At 45.4% G+C, this 17775-nt stretch overlaps 1 protein-coding gene across 3 annotated transcripts in view; it reads right to left on the bottom strand.

Moving 5' to 3' along the window:
- BCAS3 (BCAS3 microtubule associated cell migration factor) overlaps positions 1-17775 on the bottom strand; it is a 4343716-nt gene that overhangs the window by 3442540 nt on the left and 883401 nt on the right. For all 3 annotated transcript variants that reach the window (XM_078679810.1, XM_078679809.1, XM_078679811.1), the window contains exon 10: positions 13411-13487. In XM_078679810.1, the coding sequence (XP_078535936.1) occupies positions 13411-13487 (77 nt within the window). The remainder of the gene's footprint in view (positions 1-13410; positions 13488-17775) is intronic.

Genomic DNA, 17775 nt, shown 5'->3' with positions numbered 1-17775 from the left:
TGTTTCGACCTCACAGTAGGACTTGATCATGGTAGTAAAGTACTACCGTGATCAAGACCTACTGTGGGGTCGAAACGCGTAGGAGGAGGACCGTGGTGGCGTGAATAAACTAGTTAAACCACCCAAGGAGAGTGCCACATTTATTTTTCTTGATGAGCAATATAGCGCAAGAACGGTCCTTTTCTCGACGTGTTCACCAGTAAATATATATATATATATATTTTTATATACAATTTTTGGGGGGGCCCTGGGGGGAGCCCCAGAGTCCCCACAGCTGCAGCTGGCTCCCATCGTGGGATCTGGCGGAAGCTGGCATTTTGTTTTCTTAAGTGGGTGCCTCAGTCCCCTTTGCAAAAAGAACTATTGATGGACAGAATGCAGAACAAAGTCATACATTCACCACAGTACAGAGATTTGGGCCTAAATCCATCGTTTTTTCACTCACCATGCCATCCCAGTTTGGACCCAGCCATATGCAAATCAGTCTTGACCCTGCGCCCAATGGGAATAGTCCAGCCCGAACTGCCCAGGGCAGGTCCTCCCTGGACTGGAAACAAGCATCCTAGCACCGGTTTCGGGGTTTCACCCCACTTCAACCAGGATAGCTTGATTCCAGTGGCATGGCAAGCACAGGACTGGCGTCTGAGCATACCTATCCCACTCTGGGTGAAAAATGCAAAAAGAACTATTGATGGACAGAATGCAGACCAATGTCATACATTCACCCCAGTACAGAGATCTGGGCCTAAATCCATTGTTTTTTGCTCACCATGCCATTCCAGTTTGGACCCAGCCATATGCAAATAAGTCTTGACCCTGCGCCCACAGCTCAACTTTTGTTGGGTGTCATGGGGGGAGCCCCAAAGCCCCTATGGCCCGAGCCAGCCATTTTTAAAATTTTAGGTGGGTGCCTCGGTGCCCACACAAGGCACCTAAAACCTAGGCATTATTTGGGCCACAGGCGGAGAATAAAAGTTCCTGCAGCTCGAACCGGTTCCCCAGCCAGCACCATACTGGGTGCTGGCAGGCGCTGATCCATTTCCTTTCCTCCTGCTCGGCAGGAGCAGCATTTTTTCACTCCTCCCGCAGGGTGAGAGAAAGCTTCTGTTCCCTGCCCAGGAGAGTACGGGCAGGATATGCCGCACTCTCCTGGCCAAGGAACCACAGTGTCCCAGGGGTGGGTTCCCTGGTACACAGTAAAGTATTGAGAGCCAGGAAAAGGGGTTCCCTGGGCCAATACTGGCTCAGGGAGAAATGGTGCACTCCCATCTACCCTTTAAAAAAATACAGCCCCAGGGGTCTGATGAACAGACTTAAGGAAAGGGGGCTGCATGCCCCCAGTTCCTTTAACAAATAATAACACATGGTCCCCAAGACCTATAGAGGCTTGGGTGGTGGGTGGGGGGCCGGGCGGGGCCGGCATTGCCTATCTCCTTTTATGTTACTGCTGCCTCAGAAATTGGATCTCCGGGCCTGAATAAGCTCTGGGAAAAGGGCTGTATGCTATCTCCCCTTAACAAACACTTGTGCCGCCCCCCATGGACCTGTCCCACATGGAGTTGTAATAGATTTTAAAAGCACAGAAGATTTCTTTTTTTCTATTTTGCCGTGGATTCGCAGGTCTACTGCAAATTTGCTACATTTTTGTAAAAAAAGATGTTTTGGGCCCTGGGACAGGTTATCTCTACCCTTCCCCCTTATATTTTTTTAACTTTTCCTGAGTCCCGGGGCCAAAGATGGCTGCCACCACATCTTGTTGGTGTGGTAGCAGCCAAACATCTCATCTTGAGATCTATCATATCGGATCCAGCAATATGCCTATAAATTGGGAGCTTTAATTTCTCAAAAACTACTGACAAACTTATACCAAATCACAAAAAGCACAGTTTCCAGACCAAGATCTAGCTATCTACCAAATTTGGTGTAATTCTGTTCAGCAGTTTTTGTGATATCACTTTTCCTTGGAAAAATGAAAGGGTAAAACCAGTTTGTGGACTCCCCCTCCCCTCTTTCTGCTCCACTTCATGGGCCACCCCGAAATTTTCCAGGAAGGAGCTGAGGTGGAAGAAGTTTTTGGCAGGAAATTTTCGTGAAGATCCAGCAAACTGCACCAAAGTTATGGGCAAACCAAAAGATACAATCCTAACTATACCTACCCAGTGGTGACTGCCACTGGGTAATATATAAATATATATATATGGCATGGTGGCTTCTGTTTTCTTTTTCACGAAAGAAACGTGCTGATATATATATATATATATATATATATATATATATATCCAGCCTGGAGAGAGGGAGCCCACGCAGACAGGTAGAGTATTTGCCTTTATTCTGTGGAGATTGCGGTGTAAGAACAGCAAGCCGCCTCATCATGATTGTGCCCTTCCCTTACGCGTTTCATGCACAGCACTTCGTCAGAGGGTGACGGACTCGCAGAATTGAACAAGCTGTGTTTTCTCCATGCACCACTTTAAATATAATTCTTTCAGCCTCAGTGGGCGTGGCCATTTGCATGGCCCGATGGTTCATGTAGTGCTGAGGTTATACTCCGGTGAGTTGCCGGTTCAATCCTCGGTACTTTAAGTAAAATCCCAAGTGGGTCGTGTGGTCAGTTCTGCTGTAAAAACACTTCCGTTAATTTCACCACAGGCACTAACTGCTCCTCGCTGCCTCGTCGTTTGGCGCTGCAGTACTGACTGTTTACAACAGCTGGGCTCTCCTCGCGGCTCAGGCAAAAGCCGCTCAATATCCAACACACAAAGTTAGCCTGGAGAGAGGGAGCCCACGCAGACAGGTAGAGTATTTGCCTTTATTCTGTGGAGATTGCGGTGTAAGACAGACACCCGAGAGCCAATCAGCTTTCCGCGCGCAAACTTGCGTAGCGCGCCCGGTGCGCTCCCCGGTACGCGTACCGGGGCGCGGCTATAGATATATACATTTTTTTGAACCTAAATTACTCAAAATTCACTGGAGCACATATCTTGAGACATAGCAAAGGCACATCGGGCTACCAGTCCCTACAATTCTGCCAAGTTTGGTGAAAATCCATTCAGCCGTTCGAGCTGAAAGTGAGTTCGACCGCCCTATGCATTTGGGACTACTGCAATGCAGGATGCCTAAACATCTAAAAGGCGCAATACTGTTTTGACACTGAGTTGATTCCATGTTTGAAACTGTTAGATAAGCGTTAGAAGGTTTTAAATTCTGACTGTATTTGGGTATTGCAACCCTAATTGCATGTTTATGAATGCTCCTAAGTATGGTTGTATTTGTAGTGGTTGTGTGATTTTTGGACATTGATGGTAAAACCTAGACAATGTAGTTGGCTGATCGTCTTTTGGGAATGTTGATTGCAAATTTGAGCATTGCTGGCTTTTACGAGCCAATTGTCCAAGTAAGGGAATACATGAATGTTTTCTCTGCGCAGATTTGCTACAACTATCTCAAGGCATTTTACAAATACCCTTGGTGCGGTGGTAACTCTGAATGGACGCCCTGTGTACTGATAGTGTTAACCTCGAAAGACAAACTGTAGGTATTTTCGATAGGCAGGATGAATTGGTATATAAAAGTAGGCATCCTTGAGGTCTAATGCTGACATGGTTGCCTTTTTGTAACAGGGGTATACTTCCTGCATGGTGACCAGGAGGAAGTGTTCCAAAAGAATGTAGTGATTTAGGTGTCTGAGGACTAAAATGGGTTTTAGTAACCCATCTTTTTAGAAATGAGAAAGCATAGTGAATACACTCCTGTTCCTAGCTATTGATATTGTACTGCTGTATAGTACCTTTGAGTAGGAGAGCTCTTATTTCTGCTTGGCCAGAAGTTGTTGGTGTTTGGGAAGATTGTATTTTTTGGTTGGAATGTTAAGAGGGGTTCTGATAATTTCTAGGCAGTAGCCATGTCCGGTAACGTCCAAAACCCATTGATTTGTTGTAATGGTTTTCCATTGTGTGAGGAACTGCTGTAGACATCCCCCGACAGGTGTAAGAGGATAGGGGGAATAGTAAGCGATTCATTGTTTGGAGGAAGTGTTTGTGGCACGGGTATTATTTCCTTGTCATCGACCTCTGAAAATATTTGCTCCAAATTTGCCTATGCAGAAGGTTTTAGAGGCCGTTTGCCCTTGGTTTTTATACTGTGATGCAGAGGTGTCTGTTGATGCAGCCCTTGCGCCTTGTTTGAAATTTGGGCCACAAAAGGACCCACTAAATGAGGGTGACTGAAGGGCACCCATAGATTTTTTGACATGCCCAGTTTAATTCTTTTGAGTGCTGCATCCACCTGTGGTCCAAAAAGGTGTTCCTTATCAAAGGTTAGATTAAGGAAAGCCAATTGGACCTCAGTTTTCGACACAGAGCTAAGCATGTCTGCCCAAGAGGATGCTTGTGCTGATGCCTCTTGCTACTGTGTCAGCAGAGTCTAGAGCGCATTTAATGGAATTGCTTGTAATAAGTTTGCGCTCTAATTCATACCCCCGCTTTTTATGCTTCTCTAAGAGATATTGGAGGAGCCCTTCCATCTCATCCTAGTGTGCTCTGTCATAACGTGCTAATAAGGCGTGGCTGCTAGCTATTCTGTTTGATTAGGTTACTGTGCAGCTACCCCTTTACCGGGTGCATCAATTAATTTAGATTCTTTGTCTGGGGGAGAGTGCATCCCCTGTAGATTGTGAGTTTGCCCTTTTTCTGGCATTAGCAATTACTTATGATTTAGGTGTTCACTGGCTTTTAATATACATGGGGTCAGATCGGTGCAGCCTTGTAATTATTGTTTATTCTAGGAGTTATAATTCTTGCCCTTTCAGGATCTTTAATGTGCATACATACAATCTAGCAAGTACCCACGGCAAGCCTCCATTGGGCCTCAACAACGGTAGTGCGTTCTCAGGTGTGGATGCTCGTAATTATGCAGTCTGTCTTCTCAGCGCAATTGAGTCAAAGAAGGAAAGCACTCATGTGGCAGCAAAGCAATGATGTGTTTAATCCTCATATTCAGCAACTCCTCCCAAAATGTTTCGGAAGAACACCTTGATCACAGGTGGGGACTGCTGAATTCACAATGTATTTAATGTGCTTACTGCTGGTAAAATACAAGCATATCTAAAACACACGTTTTATATGAATGCACAGAATGACATGGGCGCCATATTAAGAGTATGTTCACAAACAGCGTTTACCACTGAGGATGTGCACATATCCTAAATCGGGACAGCCAACCAAATCAATCCCATCCCTAGTTCCACATGTCAGCATTGTAGATCATGACCCATAGTCATGGAAAAAATGCTGAGGATTCTTCGCCGCAGGAATTTATTCTTATAGCATGGGGTATGGGCAATATAGGCATCATCACAATAGTGACTGTATCTCTAACCTGTAGACATGCATAATCTATATAAATGTCTGACTTGGAATGTGGAAAGCAAGGCAATTAGGACGAAAAGACAGTGTAAACATAGTGCGTCTCCAGGAGACACTTTTTCTGCGGGCTGACTTAGATGCACAGTTTTCACACCAGTTTGTCCCCCTTAGCTAAAGGCACACTAGTGTGGATGGCTCCTGGATTCTTTCGATTTGTGACAATCCCATACTCACCCGGATGACTGCCTTACACTGATTCACGGTATGCTCAAAGGGGTCCTGAGGACTTTTACAAGTATATACACCCATAACGTGGAGCAGGCCCAGTTCTTGGAATCCCGGACTCCCCTGTTGGTACACTATCGCGAGCAACAGGGGATCTTGGAAGATCACAATATGATGTTAAACTGCAACTTGGATAGATCCTTCCCCAGACACACTTGGGCACATACAGTCAATCAACATTAACTTTGTACTTTTTAAGCTTAGGGCAGACATAAGGAGTTGGTTGATAGCTGGCGGGAGCTTAAACCGAGGGTGCAGGAATATTCATATTACTCCACTTTTGCAGCTCGACGCACTACAGGATGGAATATTTGCGTGACTGTGGCAGAACAGATGGTTTCAAATGAATTAGGGTTTCTTGTGTGTGTTGATGTAAAATGGGAGGCCTTCAAAGTGGTGAAGAGAGAGACGTGCATGAAAGTTGCTTGTGGGGTCCGGGGGACCCTGAACTCGGACACTGCTCAGGGCTGGGGGACCGAGTTGGTTGGATTATGCCAGAAATATCTGGATTTATTTGACAGATTAAGAAGAGTGGATTATAAGGGAGATAAGTCCAGCAGGTAGTTGGCGTGGTTACTCAGATCGGCTAGGAAGCAGAAGCCATTATGTGCATATGCTCAGAGTATGGGGAGATACTGAACTTGCAATCCGAGATCAATTCAGCTTTTCTTTGGTATTACCATATGATGTATTCTTGTCCTGCCCTTGCAAACCCAGCTAAAGTATCGGAGTACCTAGACTCAGTATAACCAAGCAATAGAACTGGATCAGCCACTGTGGGCTGACGAAACAGGGGAGGCTATACACCAATTAGCATCGGCAAAATGCCTGGTTTGAATGCGAAACCCACTGAATTTATACTACATATAAGGCAAAATTGGTGCCCACACTGTTTAAAATGTATACAGAGGCATTTCACTGGCCTATTGCCACAATCTGCCAGAGAATCCTTGTTGGTAGTGATGCTGAAGCCAGACAGAGATCCACCGAATATGAATTCCTATAGACCTTTTTAGTTGTTGTACACTGAAAACAAGACGGTGGGGAAATTCTTGAGAAATAGATTGATGCATGTGGTGGGGTTGTTTCTACACCCAACTCCCATCTAAATCTTCATTGCCTTTTCTATGTGATAAATGGGGCACAAGGCAGGGATGTCTCTTTTCATTAGCTATGGAACCTTGGGCGGTCTTGCTACGAACTAGAGCCTGTGAGTGGGGTGTCCAACTTCCTGGGGGGGCTCACATCATCTCACTTTATGCTGATGATGCATTGCTGCTATTTATTCGTGCCCTCATTTAGAATATCTTAGCTGTGACGCTAATGCTGTCAGAGTTCACACAACATTTCTGGTCTTAACATTAATTAGGAAAAAATCTTGTTTTTTTCCTCTCAGGCATGCGCTTACCCAGAATGACTGTGGTAGACTAGATGCTACACATCAATGGGAGCCTGAACTGTTTAAATACCTGGTGATTCCCATATATAGCAAAAATGACAACTTGTTTGCAGGAAATTTAGGCAGGACCTTATCAGCAATCAGACAATCGCTGTAGTATGGGACAGGTATGCCTCTATCTTGAATGGGTTGCAATATCTAACATGTTGGTGTTGCATTGACTGCTATATCATGTTGCGCCTCTGCCCTTGAAGATCCTGGCTGAGCTCTTTATGGAGCTTTGGTCGCTTCTCAGCTAGTTGATTTGGAGTCCGAATAGGTTCAGGCTGGCGCAGCAGAAAGCTATTCGATGTTGGGTGGGCATGGGTGCCCCAAATGACGAAATCTGCTACCTAGCAACGCAGCTGTAGTGGCCCATGTGCTGGTTGGGTGAAAATGATTTGCCATCACACAAATCTAATGATCCTGAGTCCAGGACCACAGTTTCAGAGTCTATCTGTAGAGAAGATATGACCCTACTCTCCCTTGCTTGTTAATGTACCACATCGCGGTAGTATTGTCCATCAAGACTTGTACTGACTATTCGCGGAGGGAAGGAAGAAAGGCCTTGAGAGCCAGATGTATCACCTGCAAATCAAACAGATTGACATGGAACAACTGTTTCTCTGGAGACCAGCGTTCTTTGACCTTCAGATCCCCAGATTAGCTCCCCACCCTAAGGTGGAGGCATCTGATATAATTGTAGACACCAGAGGAGGACAATGAAATGGGTTCCCTTGAGAGAGATTACCGGACACACTCAACCATTGCAGATCCACTGCAGTATCTTTGGATTCTTTACAGTCGCCTGGAGATCCCGGTTGTGTTGTAAACACTGCCAGCAGAAGCACCACTCGAGGGCCCTCATGTGCCAGCATGCATGGTAGACCAACAGAATATAGAAGCTAACAGACCTAACCGGTGCAAAACCTTCAGGATCGGAATCATTGCTCCCTTCTGAAACATCGGAGGGAAGGCTCGACTCACCGTAGTGTCCTGTACTTCCCTTATCAACAGTAGGGCTCGAGGTGAGATTTGGGTTTGTTGTTGGAAAAACCCAGGTTGAACAACCAGGGAGTTGTCTACCACAATTTATGGAACATCAGCTCCAGAGATTCGACTTTGATGAGCCAATCGTCCAGGTAAGGGAATACTGATCCCCCAACAATGTGAGATGAGCTGCAACAACTGCCATTCCCTTCATGAACACTCGGGTGCCTAGGTAAGTCCAAATGGAAGGACCGCAAACTGATTAGTGTTGAGACCCCATAATGAAAAGCAGATACTGCCTGTGCGACTGTCGGATAGGGTGTGAAAATGGGAATCCTGCAAGTCGATTGAAACCATCCAGTCCTCTTTCTCCAGTGCAAGAAGGATCTTAGCTAGGGTCAGCATCTTGAACTTTTCCTGCATGAGAAACTTGTTCGAAATCCTACGGTTTAGGATTGGATGCATACATCCGTCTTTCTTGGGAATAGGGACATAAAGTGAATAACATCACTGACCCTGTTCCTGCTCTGGAAACAACTCCACTGCACCCTTTTGAAGCATGGATTGAACCGCCTGTAGGAGGACCTGCAGATGGTCTACAGAAAAGAAATTTATTTGCAGTGGAAAGGGAGGGGTATATTCTGGAAGAGTAGGGTGTTCCCCATGTTCTAGAATATCTAACAACCACATATCTGATGTTATGGACCTCCACAGTTGTAGAAACGGGAACACCTGTCATCCCAAAGGTAAAGCATGGTCTAAGATGGGAAAACTAGGGCTGCTTTACCGTGATGGTGGCAGACGATGAGGATGAAGAGAAAGATGAGGGAAGGGGAGCAGATCACTGTTTACCCCTCCCATGCGTCGAAAACTTCTATAAAAGGGGTTGGCTGGCTGCTGTTTCCTGCTGCTAATGATACTGTTGTCAGCCCCTAAACTTTCTAAACTGCCTCTAATGCTTGCGCTGGGACTGAAGACCCAGGGAGTGAGCCGTTCCTTTATTTTCTTTAAACCTCTCGAAAGCAGAATCAGCTTTTGCACAAAAAAAGTCCATCAAGGCATTCTGCACATTTGGAAGAATCCAGAGCCTTTCAACCAAGCATGCCTTCTGGTAGTTATCAACGTGCCCATTGCTCTAGGCACTGAGTCAGCAGTGTCTAGAGCCAACTGGATGACATGATGGGACGCAGCCTGTCCATTATTCAGAAGTTCAGAGAAGTTTCCCTGAACATTTTCTGGTAGCTTTGGAACCAGAGCTTTAGCAAAGTCCAGTAGAGCATGAATGTAGCGTCACAACAAGCAGGTTGCGTTTGCGGACTTTAATGCCATGCTGCCAGAGGAAAACACTTTTGTTGCCGAATACTCCATCGTGTTAGACTCCCTATCTGCTGGGGATGAAGGAAAAGACCTAGGTCTAAGTTCTGATGAATATGAAGCTTGTACGAACAAACTCTTAAGTGAAGGGTAAGAGGACAAAAGTAGCGGGTGTTCCAGATCCAGCTTATATCTCCTAGCAATTGGCCTAGAAATCGCAGAGGATGACATGGGTTTCTGCCAAGTCTCTAAAATTGATTCAGTCAACGCCTCATGGAAAGCTCAATAAATGGAGCAGGCAAGTCCAACATGTCAGTAGCCTTTATAATGACTGAATGGTAAGATATATCTTCCAGTGGAAAAATGCCTTCTAGTGACAATAACGCCGGAGATGGGCCTAAACCACTTGCCTCTGCTAAACCCCCAAAGTCTGAATCCAGAGACACACTCTCTCCCTCTTCCAGTCCTGGAGACCCTTTATCACCAACACATTACTGCTCCTCCTCAAGAAGTCTCTGAGCCTCCCTTCAAGATCTATGCCTTGACTTCAGTAACGGCATCGGCGATGCTGGCATTTGGGGATACTGACTTCGGCGATTCGTCTCTTGAAAAGCGATGTCGGGAACCATGACAGAACTTCTTTTCGTGCTTCCTTCTAGATTACTTCAAGGAATGGGGAGATGGTGACTTCAAATGAGGACGAGATTTCTGCCCCCCTCTTGTATGTCTCGCCTTGGCCATGAAGAGATTTGCCTCTCTTTCATCTTCTGGCATGATGAACAAGCGCCCTGGTCTGAAATCAAGCACCAAAAATAAATATCATGAGGGTCAGTTTTAGACATCTGACCCTCACACACTTTACAAGCGTTGAACTCAGACTTCCTAGGTTGACACATTTTTTCCGAAACAATGTTGCGATTTCAGGAAAAAACATCGAAAGACTTACACTATTCCCTAATGGATATGCTAACAGAAAACAGTTACATTACACATCAAAGGTGCGTAAAAAAGGGAACCGAGGTAAGCACACCAATGAGGACTTTTTATGGCTCCAGTGACATCACACGAGGTCACGTGTGGAGTTGTGAATACTCCTACGCCCTTGTAGACGTGGGAGAGTTTTCAAGAAAGTTTCTGTGGAATGCTGGCGCATGGGTGTATTCAAAAGGTGAGGAATCCACAGGTATATGTATCCTTCAGAAGGAAAATTTTACTTCTGAAAATCGAAAAAATCATCACCCTGTTCATCCCATTTAGTCCTTTATCTCCTATATCCTCTCTAGATGGAAAGCAAACTGCAACTCGAAAACCACATCTGTGGAAGCATGGTTTGCATATTAAAACCAGACCTACTGGCTTTGCCAATGCTTTTTTATATCTCCAGCAGCTTTGAGTCTGCACAGCAAAGGGGCTTCCGGACAAGCAAGCACATGTTTTCAATCAATTAAAGTATCAATGATATACAGTTGGCTGCAGTTCAACGAAAAAAAAATATGTCCTTGTGGTAGATCCCAAATCTGCCCGGCCTAATTCCTTGATTACCTGCCACCTCAAGTTCCTCCAGCACAGACGAAAAATGTTCAGTCCTAAACTTGTTTTTTTTTTACCACGAGCTAAACTTCAGCCTGTAAATCATAACAGTTAAATTTCTCTTTTTTCTGATCACTATCCATCACCACATCCTTCTAGTCATCACTGCTTCCAACACTGCAATAGTGGTGGCACCCTCATTTTTCGAAACTGAGCTATGCAAAAAAGTCTTGTATGCCAACTTTCCTTACATCTCCAGCCGGCATGCTGCAGGAAGTACAAAATGCTGCCATATGTACGCTTGATTCCGGTCTGGGAAAGACATGGCTTGGTAGTTCGGACTGGACTGTTCCCATGAGGCACAGGGTCAGAGCTGATTTGCATATAGCCAGTGTCTAACCCAGGGTGGTGTGGAGTGCAAACAAACGATGGATTTAGGCCCAGATCCTTGTACTGGGGTGAATGTATGACATTGTTCTACATTCTGTCCATCAACTGTGTTTTTTGCAATTTTCACCCCGAGTGGGCTGGGTATGCTCAGACGTGAGTCCCAGGCTCTCCACACCACTGGAGTCAAGCTATCCAGGCTGAAGAAGGCTGATAGCCAGAAACCGGTCCTTGGATGCTTGATTCCGGTCTGGGAAAGACATGGCTTGGTAGTTCGGACTGGACTGTTCCCATGAGGCACAGGGTCAGAGCTGATTTGCATATAGCCAGTGTCTAACCCAGGGTGGTGTGGAGTGCAAAAAAACGATGGATTTAGGCCCAGATCCTTGTACTGGGGTGAATGTATGACATTGTTCTACATTCTGTCCATCAACTGTGTTTTTTGCAATTTTCACCCCGAGTGGGCTGGGTATGCTCAGACGTGAGTCCCAGGCTCTCCACACCACTGGAGTCAAGCTATCCAGGCTGAAGAAGGCTGATAGCCAGAAACCGGTCCTTGGATGCTTGATTCCGGTCTGGGAAAGACATGGCTTGGTAGTTCGGACTGGACTGTTCCCATGAGGCACAGGGTCAGAGCTGATTTGCATATAGCCAGCGTCTAACCCAGGGTGGTGTGGAGTGCCAAAAAACGATGGATTTAGGCCCAGATCCTTGTACTTGGGTGAATGTATGACATTGTCCTACATTCTGTCCATCAACTGTGTTTTTTGCAATTTTCACCCCGAGTGGGCTGGGTATGCTCAGACGTGAGTCCCAGGCTCTCACACCACTGGAGTCAAGCTATCCAGGCTGAAGAAGGCTGATAGCCAGAAACCGGTCCTTGGATGCTTGATTCCGGTCTGGGAAAGACATGGCTTGGTAGTTCGGACTGGACTGTTCCCATGAGGCACAGGGTCAGAGCTGATTTGCATATAGCCAGTGTCTAACCCAGGGTGGTGTGGAGTGCAAAAAAACGATGGATTTAGGCCCAGATCCTTGTACTGGTGTGAATGTATGACATTGTTCTACATTCTGTCCATCAACTGTGTTTTTTGCCATATGTACGTATGCATGTGTCGTTTGTATAGCATGACTGTTGCTGCAAGGAAACAGAGCATTGTACAGAGTCAACGTGACAGTAGACGAGAAATTGCAGGGGTAGATGGGTTTAGAGAACAGAGATGGACAGTTACTGCGTTGTGAGAATGTTATTTAAAGAAATATGCATTCAGCTCTTTTCCAAATAGGGGCAGGGTCTGCTGGTCCTAAAGAATAAGGGAATATTGTTCCGGGGCATAGATGGAGAAGGCCTGCTGCCTTGTTTTTTTTGGCTCTCTTTCATTTCCAGGTTGATGGTGTCTTGGCTGTGACCACAGGATAAACTTGCACCTCATGTTTGACCTGAAGATACTAGTCAATTCCCGAGTGGCAATCACAACCCGGTTCTTGCCTCTATTAATACTATGGCATAGTATATGTCTATCCTTCTAACAAAATCGTCATAACTGCTCCACCTACAATTTACAACTAACATTCCTAAGGTGCCTGTAGCTCTAGCGGTCCACCACTCACTCCTTAGCTCTCAGCCAGCAACACATGTCTTCTGTTCTAGCCCTACCAAGGCACCATCTCGGATATGAGCCAAGATGCTGTTCACTTTGCGCTATTAAAATTACTGCACCCTCTTATTCGTCTACCCAACAGCCACTTGTAGGGCTGTGGATCTTAGTGTAGAAATAAACAGAAGCCTGTTATGCACCCCATTTAAGCAGATGCGTAGATAAACATTTTCCCATACCCCAAATCAGACGCTCAACAGCATTCAGCAACAACTGCATGTGCCTGAATAAACATTGGGAGGCTGCACTTCGACTTCAATATTCCTTTATTACCTCTGCAGTCTAAAAGATAACGTAGCCCGATGGCAAACATCCATCAAGTTTGCTGAGGGCCCAATGAGCCAACAGTCACCACAACCAGAGCCTGAGTTCAGCTACAGACCTCCAGAAGACGAGCTACGGGGGTGGGGGGGGGGGGGGGGTGGGAGGGGACGACAGTTCTTACCTTGTTCTCAGCATATGCAAGCCATCGGCTTCCCAGCGCAATAGGATTTAGATTTGGCCCTGGACACGGGTAACAGCCTGCAAATATTCAGAAAGAAGCAGTTAAAATCTCTTAATGGTTTCCTTCAAAAGAAATGCGCTTGGTGCCAAGAAGACGACATTCTAAACTAAGAACTTTCAAATTTTAACATCAATCTTCAAATGCTTACATTTTTTTAAAGCTGAGATAAGGCTTGCCCATTCTATTAACAGTTAATGAAGTGTAAGGAGTATTTTCCCTTACAGTGTGTAGCTTTTGAGACTTAATTTGAAATCCACTTTTGTTTGGCGAACATGCTTGCACCCTTCGGGGGGCCTGCCACTCGAACAAAAGGGATATTACGGCTCTTTCACTGAAGCCTCCTTGTATGCTTTGGACCCACACATGCATGCCCTATCTGCGAGTAGCTTATCCCGTGCATTACATGTGTGTGTCTTACAGGAATCACCTTCACTAGGCAGAATACACTAGGCTTGTGATAAGACTATAAATCTCCATCAACTGACAAAGGAAAGCTTGCAGCTTGTGCTAAAAGAAAATCCATGGCGTGACTAAATGGCTGCATGCATATAGGAATCACGGCCAGAAAATATTTTCCTGTTGAAAAACCGTCAGAGTACAAATTATCTAGATAGCTGTTTTCTTGGATGCAGTAACTGTTCTATCAGCGTTGTAAGACAATTACGCATTGATCCAAATAAACACGCCATGAGAAACATTAACAACACAATCAGATCCCACTGAAGAACAATTGGAAGTAGTAGGAGGAAACAAGTAAAGCAAACCTTTCAGAAAACAAACTACATGTAGCGATTTCAATACAGAAGACTGGTCAGAGAGGCCGAAAGCACTGTTGGGTAGGAGACCACGTGAAGCATAGAACGTCAGAAAGGCGGAACTGGAAAGGATTCACACCTTTGTACTACTCTGGGGTCCCTAGCAGACACTATGACATCTGTCACTTCTGAGGGAAAACACAAGGTATCTAACTGGCACCACTCAATCTCCACCCTGCAGCTGCAGCACAAGAGGACTGGGGAGGAGGACCCGACCACACTGCTCCGAAACCAAACTTTCCCTATGCAGGAGAAGAAGAGGGCATAGAAAGTTGAGTTCCACCAATTTGGCATAACAAGTATTCATTGCCTTAGCTGGGGCAATAAAGATCTACTGTGCTTGATATAGTTGCACCTTCTGGAGGACCTTGGATGGAATCAGAATCAGCAGAAATGTGTAGAGCAGACCCTGAGACCATTCGAATCTGAAGGCACCCATCCCGGTAAACGTTTGAAGGGAACTGCACAGTACAAAACAGAGCAGAGGTTTGGTTCAGGGCCGTGGTGAAGAGATCAATGCATGCAAACCCCAACCTGGAGGTCACGGTCCTGTAAGAAGCAACATTTTGAGGCGATCCTCAAAAGGGGCCGCAACTGAGAAGATGCCACGTAGCACCTCCCAACACAGGGACTACGACCTCCAGCATCGCCTTTTCTATTCATCCAGTGGAAGGTGGTTGGGTTTGTCCAACAGAACCTGAATGGTGCTCACCCAATAGGAAAGGATGAAGGTTTTCAGAGTAAGGCAGACTGCTCACACAGCCAACACATTTATGAGCAGCCCTCAACCTGATGGGGACCACGGACTCCTAGTGGTGTTGTGCAGATGAGCGACACAGCCCAGCAAGGAGGCATTCGTAACCACAAGCAGCCTGTAACTGTGGAGGGCTGAACGGCTGACTCACCAAAATATTGTGTAGGCATTCCTTCCAGCACACATTTGGAAGAAAATAATCTTATAAATTCTCCAGAGCTGAAAGAATACCCCATGCTAGAGCCACTCTTTCCTCAAGCACCACCGAAGAGCTCTAATCCGCCATGTGGCAAGTAGCACCAACAGGATGCAAAAGATCATGAAGCCAGCAATAGGACTTGCAGAATCAAGATCGATCCCTAAGCCACAAACACTGAAATTTAACCCAAACATCTTCAATCCTCTGAGGAGAAGGTTATTCATTAATACAGGTCATGTCCAACACTGCACCTAAGAAGAACAACCTCTTTGTGGAAACAAGGTTAGACTTCTGGGCATTGATGGTAAAGTGCAACTTGTGCAGGAGTGTTATGGTGCAATGAAGATGTTTGGTGAGCAGCGCATTGGAGTCCATCCTAACCAGCCAGTCAACAAGTATATCGATACTTCCTGACCTCTACAGGGAAGCCGCAACCACCACCATCACCTTGGTAAACATATTTAGTGTGGTTTTCCGGCCACATGGTTCAACTGTGAACTGATACTTCTGTGACCCCACAGTGAAGCTCAAGTAGAAAATAAAAGCAGGCAGGATTGGTAGATGAAAGTAGGTGCCAGGATGGTCTACGGCCAACTGCCAATCCTTTACATTGAGTGCAATAGGCACTTTATTCCAGGACCACCATGTAAACTTGTCCAGCCATATAAAAAGATTCAAATCCTCAAGCCTCCATCCTTACTGTTGATCTCAATGTGAATGGCATACAGTGTTGTGACACCTTTCCCCAAGAAAACCACCTGTTTTAGTCCCTTTGTTCAGCAGGGCAAGAACAAGGTTGAGGGATACTTCAAGGAGCACATCCCGGTCGCATGACATCAATTGGAGAGAAAGACAGGAAAGGTAAGGTGTAGCCCTTGTGGAGAAGATGGATGACCCAGCAATATGTTATGATTATCTGCCAACTGGTAGAATAATGGGAAACTGTCTGCCTCCTCACCTACCAGAAGCTGGTGGAATAAGAGAAGAGGAAGTCAAAGAGGTTTTGAGGCAATGGAGACATTAGATGATGCCTGTTACCCAAACTACTGCTGCTGGTGAGGGCGTTCTCTAGATCCACACCTGCGCCCAGGTGAGTGGTATAATTGCCAGGATCTTTGGATCATATGCAACATGGAGTTAAGTTCTTCTGACTCTTAGTATGAAGGGGCTGTAGGAAAGGCATTAGGTTTAGATTAGCAGAAAGGGCTTGAGCCACCAGGCACATGAGAGAAAGGTGAAACAGCAACAACTTTGGATATAAAGGTCCTAGCCTCACAGTTGGTGAGTTTTCACATTATGTTTTAAATCATGTTTTATTGGGGTTTACTATTCATAGTACACTGTGTCCTTCTACTGAATACATACTAAAGAGAAAGTTCCTAATAACATCAGACAGGTAGGCAACATAACAAAAAATCTACATCTACAAGACATTAGTGTTACAAACAACAGCATGACGTATATAAACTTTGGGGAGACATTCGACCGAGTCCATAACTAGATGTCTGTATTAAGGTAAGCATACTTTAAGGCAAACTGGGTGAGGAGGAGGAAAGGGGAACCTCTGGTGGACTGACGAGAGGTTGAGTATACCGAATGAAGGGGTTGGGCTAGTGGGCTGTTTGTTAAGAGAAGGGAAAAATACGTCCTGCTGAGGTGCCTGCCAGGAGAGAGAAGATTCCCAATTGTGTGCAATGGGCAAGGGATGAAGTAAGTAAGTACTATTTTATTTGTATATGATTAATTAAAATCTTTACAAAAATATAAAACGCCATGGCAATACGAATCATTTAAAATACAGCAGTTACCATTGTCAGTTCAAGGTTGTTGTTAAGTTCCGATGAGTCTTTCAGGTGTGATTGGGTCTTTTCTTCATTAAATCAAAGAACTTCACAACCTGACAGTTCAGTTTAATGTCACTGGAGGAAAAACATAGTTTAACTGCCTGCCTGCAAGTCCGAACGGCATATGATCTAAAAAAAGGTAGCAACAGCTTCTGCCTCAAGTCCATTAGTCTCGGGCAGATGCATATCACGTGGATGATGTCCTCCTTGCCAGATTTACACAGGCGACATAGAGCCGAGTGGTGAGTTCTCTCCCATGGCGGCAGGTGCGGCAATATCGGGATAGCTCCAAGGCGCAGTTTCAGGAACTTTTCTTTGATTTTTATTTTCATCCCGATATTAAGGTATGCCTGTGGCTGTATTTTGCCATAGTCTCCCACCGTTATCCATCCATGCGCCCTGTTGGCTAGATCTTTCTTATCTTCTATTGCAGAAATTATTCTGGCAGATTTTTTTGCCAACTTTTTGAAGGACTGGTGATCTATGGCGGATTCCCAAATATCAGATAAGCCTAACACGTCAAGAGATCCAAATAGGTAGTCCCTCGGCAGTGAAGTGCGACATCTAAGTAGCTCTTCCCAGACGCTGGCATTTAAGGAGTCAGGATCTGCATCGCGAATCTTGCGCCAGGTAGTTACATATGCACTCCATCTTTCTAGTGTTTGTTTGACCACCCCAAATTCTAAACGAATT

Source organism: Lissotriton helveticus, chromosome 3_1, assembly GCF_964261635.1.
Source record: "Lissotriton helveticus chromosome 3_1, aLisHel1.1, whole genome shotgun sequence".
Classification (NCBI taxonomy): Eukaryota; Metazoa; Chordata; class Amphibia; order Caudata; family Salamandridae; genus Lissotriton; species Lissotriton helveticus.
The sequence above is the reverse complement of the archived record's forward strand: the minus strand, read 5'-3'. Positions and strand labels throughout refer to the sequence as shown.